This window comes from Xenia sp. Carnegie-2017, unplaced genomic scaffold (genome assembly GCF_021976095.1).
Source record: "Xenia sp. Carnegie-2017 unplaced genomic scaffold, XeniaSp_v1 HiC_scaffold_57, whole genome shotgun sequence".
Lineage (NCBI taxonomy): Eukaryota > Metazoa > Cnidaria > Anthozoa > Malacalcyonacea > Xeniidae > Xenia > Xenia sp. Carnegie-2017.
In genome coordinates this window covers 607,382-621,123 of record NW_025813523.1, presented here as the reverse complement: position 1 = coordinate 621,123, position 13,742 = coordinate 607,382, and the positions used below count along the sequence as shown (strand labels likewise).

General features: G+C 33.6%; 2 protein-coding genes and 1 pseudogene across 2 annotated transcripts; 1 reads left to right on the top strand and 2 right to left on the bottom strand.

Moving 5' to 3' along the window:
• The first annotated feature begins 613 nt into the window (after positions 1–613).
• LOC124456605 (protein ALP1-like) lies at positions 614–1,502 on the top strand. Its single transcript, XM_047007011.1, is given in 2 exon segments — positions 614–1,294; positions 1,297–1,502. Coding segments are annotated over 2 exon segments (744 nt in total). The 5' UTR covers positions 614–639; the 3' UTR covers positions 1,386–1,502.
• A 342-nt stretch (positions 1,503–1,844) lies between these two features.
• LOC124456593 lies at positions 1,845–3,198 on the bottom strand (annotated as a pseudogene).
• A 4,804-nt stretch (positions 3,199–8,002) lies between these two features.
• LOC124456592 lies at positions 8,003–9,309 on the bottom strand. The gene is made up of 3 exons (XM_047007001.1): positions 9,137–9,309; positions 8,963–9,056; positions 8,003–8,153 (listed from the first exon to the last, which is right to left on the bottom strand). Exons 1-3 carry the CDS (start codon positions 9,297–9,299, stop codon positions 8,003–8,005), a joined length of 408 nt encoding a protein of 135 aa, XP_046862957.1. The 5' UTR covers positions 9,300–9,309.
• Between the last annotated feature and the right edge of the window lie 4,433 nt (positions 9,310–13,742).

Sequence of the window (13,742 nt, the reverse complement as noted above, 5' to 3'; positions counted from 1 at the left end):
AATAGTCGCATTTATTATAGTTATGCTTCCACTTTTTCAAGTTTATTCATTTTCTTGTACTAATTTCCTAAAATGGCGGACAGGAAAATGTTGAGTTTGTGCATTTCAAATATGATTCGTGTTAATAGGAGAAGGCGAATATTGATGCATGTTACAGCAAATAAAGTATTAGAAAGGAGGCGGCGGCTTCTGCAAATTTTCCATATTTTGCTACTGTTAATTGGTCAAAAATATGCCTTCATACGTAGCCCTCTTTATCGATCTTGTCGAAGACATGATAGAAATTCCGGCTGGTGGAAGAAAGTTTGGAGTGTTTATTCTGATTTTCGTTTCAAAAAAACATTTCGTGTATCTCGAGGAACCTTTCTTTTCATTTTAAGTCGTATTCGACCTATACTTCAAAAGCAAACTGTTACAGAGGAACCCATTTCTCCGGAGGAAAGACTTGGTATATGCCTTTACAGATTGGGACGAGGAGATTACTTTTACACCATCGCTGAAATGTCAGGAAGAGGAGTATCAACGGTGAGCACCATTGTGCAGCAGGTATGTAAACTTCTCGTTGAATACTTATGGCATGAAACAGTTTCAAAAAACATGCCGAAATGTCAGACTGATTTCGAGAAAAAAATCGTGGACATGGAAGAATTATGGCAATTTCCCTGTAGCTGGGCTGCTTTGGATGGTTGTCATATTCCTATGAAATGCCCCCCCGGTGGTCTTCAAGCGTGCAAAGAATATCATAACTACAAGAATTTTTATTCCATTGTTTTAATGGCCTTGGTTGATTCTAACTACCAATTTGTGTGGGGTAGCTGCGGTTTTCCTGGGAATTCCCATGATGCTATCATCTTCCAGTCTACAAACTTGTGGAATTCAATTCAAGAAGGCATGATACCAAGCATGCACAAACATGTTGACAAAGTTGAAATACCACCATTAATATTGGCTGACTCAGCCTTTCCACTTCGTAACTGGTTAATGAAACCGTACTCAAATGCTGTACTAAGTCCCATACAAAAATACTTCAACTACAGACTAAGTAGAGCACGAATGGTAACCGAATGTGCTTTTGGGCAACTGAAAGGGCGATGGCGAGTGCTCTTAAGGAAAAATGAAGGCAACATGGACCATGTTCACATTTCGGTTCTTGCATGCATGGTTCTTCACAATATTTGTATCATGCGAGGAGATACAATTTCTAAAAAGCTTGACCTGACATTTAACCCTGACAACAACGAGAGAAGAGACAGAGAAGAAGTACGAAAACTGTTGCAAAAGAGAAAATGTAAAAAACCCCAGATGTTTCAAAAGAAGCGAAAAAAATTAGAAATGCACTATCTGATAAATTGTGGACAGAAAAGGAAACTGGGAAAGTTTGTTGACTTAATACTGAAGCAGTATGTTTCATGAGTGGAAGACTTTCACAAATTGGTTAACTTTATTACCTTATTAAAGTGTTTTGTATGCTTGTATGTTATATATTATTTGATGTTAGTTAATGAGATGACACAATTGGTGTCCTGTTGGATATTAATAAACATGAAGACAACTTGATGTGTAGTAGTGATTTGAGCTATTGCATCTTTTCACAACCTACATATTTTGTTTTACAAGCATTTTATGTATTATCCAAGACTAATGCTTTTATGACAATAAAAGATACAATGCTTTTATAAACTTGTTTAACTATTAATAATTTTTAAATACCAATACCATACAAACTGCAATTGACAAACAAAAAACTAAAATATCTTTGACACTAGAATAGAAATGGCATTGATATAATGCAACATAACTGAATGAAAAACTCAACAAAATTAACTGTTTAATAGTTCAAAGTATTTGGTGTTCCTTATGAAGCTCTTCAACTAAAATACCATTGCCATATACAAAAAGTATACAACAAACTACAAATAATCTGAACTGATTAAAGTCTCAATGCTAATCAACTTTGTCTAAACCATTTTTTAAGCAATGAGTAATAGTTATATAATTATAATTTCTCATATATTTTTCCATCATAATAACCTTGAGCTGATGTACATGGTGTGAAACTTGATTGTGTGAAAGATGCAACTGATTGCGGAGGAAATCCTTGTTGACTAAATGTGTTTGAATCATATGTGCCATGGTACTGGCTGTAGTTTGCAACCATTTGTCCATTGTCAAAACTGTGTATATTACCAGAGAGAGGATTTGATTTGCTTGACTGCTGTTGACAATTATCACCACATGTGTTCAACAGCTGAATCAGTTTCAATTCATGTTCCCGTGATTTGTCCATCTCTTCTCGCAAGAAGTTAAGCATTTCTTTTGATGAATCATTGCGTATGGTTTCTTTAATGAGTCCTACTACTTCCACCACAGCATCCTCAAGCTTCTGCTTTGTATTGCATCTTTTCGTTTTTTTAATAGGAACAAAAAGCCTACCATCATCTTTTTCTTCCAAAGATCTTAACGTTTCATCATCATCTAAAGCTTCAGAATTAGATGGACTTGGCGATGCTCCAAAAGTATCTGGCTCTATGGCCAGACCTGGATTACAAGAATCTCTGGTCTTTACTACAGGATACAATGCTTTAAACCAGTCCCCAAGACCACGACTCTCTTAAAAACGTTTGATTCCAGATGCATTTTTAATTGTAAGCGCAGCATGCTTACAGTCACTAACACATTTCTTGAATTTTGTACGTAATTGCTTTAAACTGAACTTTAACTCGCTGCCTCTTGCTAAAGCTCTCTTTTTCAGTTCTCTTAAAATTTCCCCATACATCTCACTATTTCGTTGGCACTTTGTATTTGTGAATATAAGTTTTCTTTTGTAATAATCACTGTTCACAAGGATGTCAATTAAATCATTTACATCATCAGAATTCCAAGTAGACTTACGGCCAGATCTCTTTTTTCTCTTTTCATCAATTTCTTTTAAATCACTATCGTCATTTGACTGATCAAGTATATCATGTTCAAACTCATCATATTCCACACTAAAAAGAAACAAAGTTAAATTAAATTTAACATGATTTACTCATTCAATTTTTTGTAATTAATCAAAATTTCAAACTATCGACCATGCAAAGAACAGTTAATAAATAAAAATGCTCAATGATACTATAAAATACCATAGCATATTTACATACCATAAATGGATTTCATACTTCATAACTTACATACATACCTTTCAGTTAAACCCATAATTTCGCCTTCGGTGCTCTCACAAGAGGACAGTCCAAATGAACGTATGCTCGCCCGAGAAGATGAACTCCTACCACTTTCTTGATCGACTTCCTCACTCCCAATCTTTTCATGAAAACATGCATCGCAACGAGAAACCGCTTGTCCTGCTTTCCAACCAACACTCTCTTCGTCATCTTCAAAAATAGAGCACCTTGCACATATAAATTTTTTGCACTTTAAACAAGTGTATTTTGTTAAACTTGTGCAAGAAATACAAGGGCCATTAGCATCACTCGCTGCCGCCATTTTTTTATAACTTTGCGCATGGCATTTAGCATGGAAATAATTGATTTTTGCTTAGAAATATTTTAAAATAAATTATGCATTAAATTCGGCTCATGTAAATTGCAACGTTTGAATCAACGTCGAATTTTCGTCGCATATTCGACTAACTCAGTCGAATATGCGACTAAAGTCGCATTAAATTAAAATCAGTCGAATTTCATTGATTCAAACGTCGCATTTTACATGCACATAATTCTTGCATTTGATTCGGCGCATGTAAAATGCGACGTTTGAACCGGGCCTAATACTGTTAGAATTCTTATAACACTTTCCACTTAAACAAACAAAGTCTCTCTATTAACATGTTTTGACAACAATGGATTTATAATATGCAGTAAATTGTCATACCTTATATTTCTCTCACATTCTTCAAGAAATATTAACAGTGCTAGAACTCTCACTATTCTTTTAAACTTAAACTAACAATATCTCTTTAATAAAAAGTTTTTACGACCATGGTTGTATATGCAGTAAATTGGCATACTTTATATTTCTAGTGCATTCTTCCAGACACTTTAATACCGTTAGAATTCATATCACTCTTTTAAACTTAAACAAACTAAGTTTTTCTAATAAAACGTTTTTACAACAATGGATTTAAGTGCTGCAAACTGGCATACTTTATATTTCTTTCACATTCCTATAGTAATATTAACAGTGCTAGAACTCTCTTTATTCTTTTAAACTCAAACTAACAATATCTCTTTAATACAAAGTTTGTACGACCATGGTTGTATATGCGGTAAATTGGCATGCTTTATATTTTTACTGGATTCTTTTAGACACTTTAATACCTTTAGAATTTATATCACTCTTTTAAACTTAAACAAAAATGTCTCTCTTATAAAATGTTTTAACAACAATGGATTTATGTGCCGAAAACTGGCATACTTTATATTTCTTTCACATTCCTCTAGTAATATTAACAGTGCTAGAACTCTTATTATTCTTTTAAACTTAAACTAACAATATCTCTTTAATAAAAAGTTTTTACGACCATGGTTGTATATGCGGTAAATTGGCATACTTTATATTTCTACTGCATTTTTCCAGACACTTTAATACTGTTAGAATTCTTATCACACTTTTCCACTTCAACAAATAAAGTCTCTCTATTAAAATGTTTTGACAACAATGGATTTATATGCGGTAAACTGAAATACTTTATATTTCTTTCACATTTTTCAAGAAATATAACACTGCTAGAACTCTTATTATTCTTTTAAACTTAAACAAAAATGTCACTCTTATAAAATGTTTTTACAACAATGGATTTATTTGCCGCAAACTGCATACTTTATATTTCTTTCACATTCCTATAGTAATATTAAGAGTGCTAGAACTCTCATTATTCTTTTAAACTTAAACTAACATTATCTCTTTAATAAAAAGTTTTTACAACCATGGTTGTATATGCGGTAAATTGGCATATTTTATATTTCTACTGCATTTTCCCAGACACTTTAATACTGTTAGAATTCTTATCACACTTTTCCACTTAAACAAACAAAGTCTCTCTATTAAAATGTTTTGACAACAATGGATCAGAATGAGGAAATTATCTATTTACTGTTGCTTTAGCTTGTAGGCGCTTAGAGCGTCTATTTAGATTAGCGGGTGGATTAATGTGATTGGATGGGGTGAAATGCGTAGCCATGGGTTTTGATGTATTGTTAATATGATTAGCGTTATTATTACTAGAGTTTAATGTTGTAGTTTTGGTGTTGTTGTAGTTTTTTTGTCTTTTTTCTTTAGTTGTGAGTATATGTTGGGTATGTCAATATGTCTGTATATTTTTTCGTGGTCTTTACTGTACCAAGCTTCTTTGAATTCGCATGCGTGTTTTGTTAGTGTGCGTCTGAGTACTTTAGTTTCTGTCGTGTCGAATGTGTGATTATTTGCGTGGGCATGTTCTGCAGTTACTGCGTTCGAAACTCGTCGTTTTTGAGGTTTATGTTTAGCTGTAAGTCGCATGTATAAGCCAACAGACGGTACTATTGAAAAAGAACGAAGTATGTTAACTTCGTTTTCTTTTAAGAATTTTTTATGCAGTGCGGTGTTTGAAATTAAATGTAGATATGATCTTCGCACTTTGTTGGACAATTTAAGCAATTGTCTCATGAACCTGAAAAATTCAGGTGAATCAACGGGACTCGAACCCATGACCTCTGCGGTGCCGGTGCAGTGCTCTGACCAACTTAGCTAAGAAATCACACACTGGTGAGCAGGTCAATTTTGTTGGGTTCATGTTTTTTCGTTAAAGGAATGTCATACGAAAGAATTTTTTATGCAGTGCGGTGTTTGAAATTAAATGTAGATATGATCTTCGCACTTTGTTGGACAATTTAAGCAATTGAAAAATTCAGGTGACTCAACGGGATTCGAACCCGTGACCTCTGCGGTGCCGGTTCAGTGCTCTGACCAACTGAGCTATGAAATCACACAGTGGTGAGCAGGTCAATTTTGTTGGGTTCATGTTTTCTCGTTAAAAGAATGTCATACGAAAAAATTTTTTATGCAGTGCAGTGTTTGAAATTAAATGTAGATATGATCTTCGCACTTTGTTAGACAATTTAAGCAATTGTCTCATGAACCTGAAAAATTGAGGTGACTGAACGGGATTCGAAACCATGACATCTGCGGTTCCGGTGCAGTGCTCTGACCAACTGAGCTATGAAATCACACAGTGGTGAGCAGGTCAATCTTGTTGGGTTCATGTTTTCTCGTGAAAGGAATGTCATACGAAAGAATTTTTTAAGCATTTCGGTGTTTGAAATTAAATGTAGATATGATCTTCGCCCTTTGTTGGACAATGTAGGCAATTGAAAAATTCAGGTGACTCAACGGGATTCGAACCCGTGACCTCTGCGGTGCCGGTGCAGTGCTCTGACCAACTGAGCTTTGAAATCACACAGTGGTGAGCAGGTCAATTTTGTCGGGTTAGTGTTTTCTCCTGAAAGGAATGTCATATGAAAGAATTTTTTATGCAGTGCGGTGTTTGAAATTAAATGTAGATATGATCTTCGCACTTTGCTGGGAAATTTAAGCAATTGTCTCATGAACCTGAAAAATTCTGGTGACTCCACGGGATTCGAACCCTTGACCTCTGCGGTGACGGTGCAGTGCTATGACCAACTGAGCTATGAAATTACACAGTGGTGAGCAGGTAAATTTTGTTGGGTTCATGTTCTCTCGTGAAAGGAATGTCATACGAAAGAATTTTTTCATGCAGTGCGGTGTTTGAAAACATGAACCCAACAAAATTGACCAGCCCACCACTGTGTGATTTCATAGCTCAGTTAGTCAGAGCACTGCACCGGCACCGCAGAGGTCATGGGTTCGAATCCCGTTGAGTCACCGGAATTTTTCAGGTTCATGAGACAATTGCTTAAATTGTCTAAACAAAGTGCGAAGATCATATCTACATTTAATTTGTTTTCTTTTGACATTTATATAGGTAGTTTATAATGTTTGGCAGCTTTACCACAATTATCGAGTATGCCAGCTTTGTTATATTTTTTCACAACTCCTTTTAAAAGAAAAAGCATATGCCATTTTGAAAAATTGCCCTGTATTTCCTTTCTTTGCACTGTGCTTAGTAATGGATCTAGCTTAAGTCAAAATAAATTATTAAGTCGTCAAATTAGGACAACCTCTCCCCCTTCTCTGCCTTCTACGTCTATTGGTAAAAGTCATTGACGACTAAACTTACTGATTGTCTTTGATATGTTGTGTAATTTTCTCATGAAAATTCAGTATTTAAAAGTGATATCAACCATTTAAAAGATTTTAACAGAAAATAATAAGATAACTTCGATTTTTCATTACGCCATGTTTGACAATCGCGACATCTCCCGTCACTCGTTATGATCTAAATATGACTTGAACACCGATTATTCACTGCGCAGTAAAGAAAAACACTGTCGCAATGACTAGTGATACACTCTAAATTTCCAAGTGTACAGCAAACACCGTATAGGTGTAAATTTACACAACTTTTGTGTAAACGGACAAATTACACCTCTGCGAGTGTTATGTTACCTTTTGAGGTGTATTTTGTTCCAACAAAAGTGTTAGGTTTACACTGATTTGGTGTAGATCGTATATTACCTATATCTGGTGTAACTTTACACCAGACTTTGATCAATAATCACTATTAATGTGTGTTATAACACAACAATAGTGTCATGCTTCAATGGAAAGTCGGCTTTCGCTTTATGAAAACACTTGTACAAAAATATAAAACATTAAAAGCACTAAATTTCATTTATGGAAAATAATGTACTTGTGTGTTACATGGTTTATTAATTTTCACAATCTGCGAAGTCATATCTCATTCTTACATATTTTCTCGAGAATCCATGTCTATTTATTGTATATACATCCAACGGATGATAGTCTATTAGATCATCATATTTAACCGTCTCAATATTGTTGAGTATTGCTATTTCGTATGAGTGTAGGTTTTTAACATATTTCAATGTATGCATTGTTTACAAATAAAAAATGCATCCCCATTAGCAATGACTATATCTTCGATTATCAAGATACACGGCAGTATTGATTGCTTATACACAAGTGCAGCTCGTTTGTGGTACTTGACTCCATGAATTGATATCCAATTAGCCCTGAAAGTAGACAGTGGTAAACTTTGAGTCACGACAGTCGGTAAATCATTTGCAAGCAAAACAATTGATTTCATAGGAACTTAGTACGGCATATCTTGCATAATATAGTCCCCCCCCCCAATTATCGATTTTCAAGTGTGGCCCAAGGCAGTGAACTCGGTACAAGGTACAACAAACAACGTGTTTAAGATGGCGGAGCAAACCTATATAAATGAGGTGAGAATGTATGCAGTGTACACTATGCAACTTTTCAATATTCTTGATTAAAGGAGGTCAATTAAATGTTTTTGATGTCCAGGAAACTAAAGATGATTGTGTGAGACAAGACAATCCTCAAGACTTAGGACAAGAGAGTGATGAAAAAGGTTAGAAGTAGCACACTGACTCAGCAGTAGAATGTTTTCGCCTTCAGAACAAAAACACAACATTTCTGCTCTTTTGTTTTCTACATTGTCTATAAATTGTAGGTCAACTTTAATTTTGCATAGAACAAGTTTTATGGCGGGAAAAATAATTGTTAATTTCAAATCTTATTTGTATTAGGTATGACAGTTTCCATGCAACAAACCATGGAGATTGAGAAAAATAAAAAAAAATAAGAAAAGGAAAAGAAAGGCAAAGAGAAAAAGCAAGAAGAGAAAAGATAAAAAAGGAAAGATGGATGATGAACAAGAATGTCATTCTGATGACACTATCATCCTGGAGGTTTGTGCTATTCGATGATCAAAAAGGTGAGGACAATTACTTTTTGTACACAGTCAATATTATAATAAAAATAAAAAAAGAGTTTCAAAATTTTAAATACTTACATGTACACCTTTGTCTCTGGAGTGAAAAAATCACAGATACGAGAAAGACTAAGATATTTCTCAGGTGAAATTTCTTTTAGTTCGATAGTTGAACCTGTTGGTATGAAGACACAGTATTGTATTGCAAAAACTTATCCACCATCTTAATATTTAAGAAAACAAACAAATAATCACCTGATCCAGTTTCTTCGACTGGTTTCAAATAGGCATCTTCTTCACACAACCAATAGCACTGAAGACGTTGATGCCCTATTGCCAAAGTCTTGGACAGGTTCTTGAAGTTCTTCATTCCATGAGCCAGTTGTGTAAAATAGTGATGTTTGGCCTCAAATGTCATGCACCACTGACGAACAAGTGGCCCATTCCTATGATAAAGTGCGTGTATGAATTTATAGAAATTCCAGCATTAATCACACAAACATAATAAGTAAAAAGCAGCATTTATACTAGCATATTCTGAACAGCAACACAAAAAAAAACAACATTAATGTCAACATAGCAATGTATTTTCTTTATGGAAACTGCCTAACTTTTCAGTAAAATTTTATGAAAGGTCAGTAAAGGGTGGAAGACACTATATGTCACTATTGAAATACCAATTTGTGCAATAGGGCCTCAGAAAAACATAATTATATTACCTTCTTATTTGAGCAGGATTATAGAATTCAAATTTATAGACAGATTAAGTACCTAATTTACAATTTATTGTGAGCAACTGTAACTTACATGACGATATATGTAAATATGTTGAGAAATGTATATAAATGCATTTACTATTATTGTACATTTTATTTCTGTTGAAACCCCGCAAAACATCAGTAGTAGAACATCAGTAGTAGAACATGATGTAATTATAACAACGATAGTAGTCTTCAAAATTGGAGTCATTAAAATTTTTTTTTTTGTTTTATTTATGCTGGATCCTCTAAACATAATAAGACGAAGAAGCAGATTACCATCTTAAACTTATCCATAGCGGATTTCACTGCATATTTGTCACAATTCGTGATAGCTGGATTAGGGAAACTGCTTGAGGTCAACACATGAAAACCTGTTATTCTTCCTGTCCTTTATTTTTGTATGAACGATTACATCACTATGCTGCATCTTTGTGCAATGAGCATACTTTGAAATATATTATAGCAGATTTACTCATTTAGGAAGTGAGCAATAACACTACGGATAATCATGAAGTTCATCTAATTTCCTTTTGTCTTTAATGAGTTCCGTTCATGTACAGTTCGACGTTTGAGTTAAGCCTAAAAAAATTTTTAAAGGAGTTTTTAACTTGACGTAGAATTTAGTAAAAATTTGACACGTGATATTTTATATTGTTCCTTTCCCAACGCTTGCCAACTGTGGCTACTCACTTGTAGCTCTCTTAATCAATGAAGACATATGGTTAATTTAAGGATGGAACAACCAAATCAATGCTAACTTAAAGTAAACAGACTTAAAATTTAAACATCTACAACTTCCGACTTAGTCAACGCCTATCAAGATGTTCAAATTAAATTCGTTGGAAAATCAAAGCGAATAGATTGTTTGAATCTGAAGCGAATTACGAGTGATTTAACGAGAATTATTTCTTCATGATGATTTGTATTTAACAAGTGAAGGATTTCTTTTATGTAATAAATCAAAAAAATTCCGAAATTAAAAAGTCAATCTGTTTGATTTCTTTGTCCCCCAACACTGGGAACTGGGAAAACTCTCGGTTTTGCAGATATCACGCTTATACGACCTATGGGATTGTAAAAATGCTATTGGATAGCTTAATCACGAGATAATCGTAATTGGCTAACAAAACAACAGGCAAGGGCTGATCAATTTTGTCGAATTTTTTTTATGGAAGACGAAGTACGATTCAATGTTTGAAAACTGGGCTTTTTTATTTCTTTTTGCTCAAATACGTTAACTGCCTCAACTACGTCTTCGTCAATATCTTTCTTTCCATTCAGGGATGAATTGAGGTAAATATTGAAATAAATTTGCCATTTTTTGTCATTAAGAAACAAGATATTTTCTGTAACGTCAATTCCAAGCGTATGTCCTCTTATATATCATAGCTCTCAACCAATGAAATTACCGAATAGCTACAATAGCATGCGCTAAGTAGATGTTTGAGCATTACTTTACATCGATAAATCATAGTAAAAGTTACGATATGTATATTTTTTAAAAAAGAGACATACCAAAATAAACAAAAAGAAAATCTTTCTCCAACTAAATAAAGTTATTTAAATTCTTGAAGCAGAAATTCACCATGTTTATGTGACACAATGGATATACTCTCAAAAAAGTATCATTATTGTAGAATAAATCTTAAACCTCCTGCCATTTATAAAGAGAAAAAGGAACTTTTTGTGTTTTGCAAAAGCCAAGAGAGAATAAACAGCAGAATAAAGAGTACTAACATTAGGAAACAAGCGAATTTGTGAAATGATCCAATCATTGAACTAATACATATTAATTTATTTCTCAGAAAGTGCCTGACAAGTTTTCTTTTTTTACTGAGTTGTGTTCAGTGATTAATTACTGTTTTAATTTTTCTCCCTTTTCCTAAAGATTTATGTTTCTTTATGTATTTATGGAAACAGGTAGAAGCACAGAGGTTACTTACCTGCCTGCTAGTTAGAGCGGACTGTATAAATCTATGGTTTATAGAACATTTCCTTTTGAAAGAAGTTTTGTTCTTTATAAAATGAGTGCACAGCAAAATATTTTACAAATCACTAAAAAATTTAATGACAGGCTACGCAGCCGTTATTAATCCCGATTATTTTTTCTTTGTTTGTGGTGCTCATAAATCCTTTTTTGCAATTTATTTTAAAGAAATGCCAGTCTCGATTTTAAGATCACTAAGTCTTCTTGAAATAAACATATTTGTGTGGAACACTGAAGCTTCTAGTTACTTCTGATATGAACTGAGGGTATTTGACTACGTTATACGACTCAATTCCATTGAAATATCTATCTTTTCGTTCATGACATAGTGATCATTAAATTTCCGATGTATAATCGTTGAAATTTCAATGTCAAAATCTTTTTTATATTTAAAAACGTATATAAATCATGTTAGCAAATGGATCAGTAGATTTTGACATATCTGGAATTATGATAACTGACTGATAAGCGGAGTGACTCGACTGGCTAGACCATTGACTTTCATAATAACTGGAGGGGCTAGGAGGACTGGGGCTATGATGCCAAAAACAAGGAGGCCATTTGAACTAATTCCGCTGCAATGTTTGCTTTGCAGAAAAATAACATTCTCAACCTCCTATAGTAAAGTATATCGAATTCTATAAAAAAAGTGGTATCTTTTTTGGCATTTCTTTTACAATGCCTAATATCGTAGTGTCCATAAGAAGGAACACGTCACTTTCACAGATGAGATATTTGCTTGTTTTGTTTGTTCATCAAATATTCGAAAGCAATTATACTTGAAAGCCATAAAAACCGTAAGATTGCTTTAAAGCTGACTGGAATAACAACATACTGATGTTTTACTGTTTTGTTTATGAAACGCAACATACTTCTCTACATAATTGTTGAGGTATGAAAACGTAGATCTCCCAAATTTACTAATCTAATTAAAAATAGTTTCCTTGACTCAAAAATAACATGCTCTTATTGCTCATTGGGTAGAGAGTATAAAGAAACGGATGGTGTGGGTTACCCAAATAGTACTTATGAATTAGAGCAGAGTTTGCTTTGATCAATTTGTTGGCAATATAAAGAGAAGATCTTTGGTGGTAAAGTGTTTCTAGTATATGGGGCAATACAAGTACCAACACAGTTTCATAGATGAGTATAAAGACAATAGGTGATTGTTATTACAACAAAATGATCGGCCTGACTGTGGTAAATGATTTATACCACAGAAATTTGTGCCATGTCACATATTGTCCTCTTTTCTTACTGAGCACCTCATGTAGAGATGTCAAGGTGTAGTTATCTATGGCTCAAACCAGATTGTTTGCCAGAAATTTCTCAGGGATGTTGATGCAAGGAAAGCATTTCTCTTAAAATAATAATGTCTTCCTAGGTATGCAGATAAGCCTTGAAAATTGGCTAAACAGCAAAGTATTTTTCGTGATCACTAGGGAAATTTTCTGATGATCAATATAATTTCTAAACTAAATTATTTCAGATAAACTAGTTTTGATTATATGAAAGGATTTTTATCATAACCAGTAAGCACGACAGGTGAAACAATTTTAACTTTGATGTAATTATATGATTAAGGGCATGTTGGTTACATTCTGTTTTTATTGGAAAACACAATGCTACTGGCAATTTCTATATAGCCATCTTACGTAAACTTACAGAAGATATTACTCTAGTAAGATGCTTAATAAACATTATTGGCATTAAGCTGTCTTTAATTGAAAATTTTTACTCTGATACTCTTTGCTTAATCTTTGGCAAAAGAAGTTTTGAATTTTTTATCAAAAGGTGAATTTCCTTACACTGTAAGGGGTATTGGGTTAAGGTTTACAATAAAATTGCATGGTTTGAAGTCTGAGCTATTTTACGTCTATGAACTGTCCCTTGTTGTACCTCATTTATAATTGAAATCATTACATAAAGGTGTATGGGGTCTCTAAGTGGGTCTAGGCCTGACACCATGGTAAAAATTGTTATCGATTATATCTGTCTTGGAATTATATCATTGTAAAGTGACATGCAAACGAGATATAACATTCGGCAAAACATTCAAATATTTTTCACTTAAAACTTTTTTTTGAAATAAAACGTAAGGAAAATGTGCTGT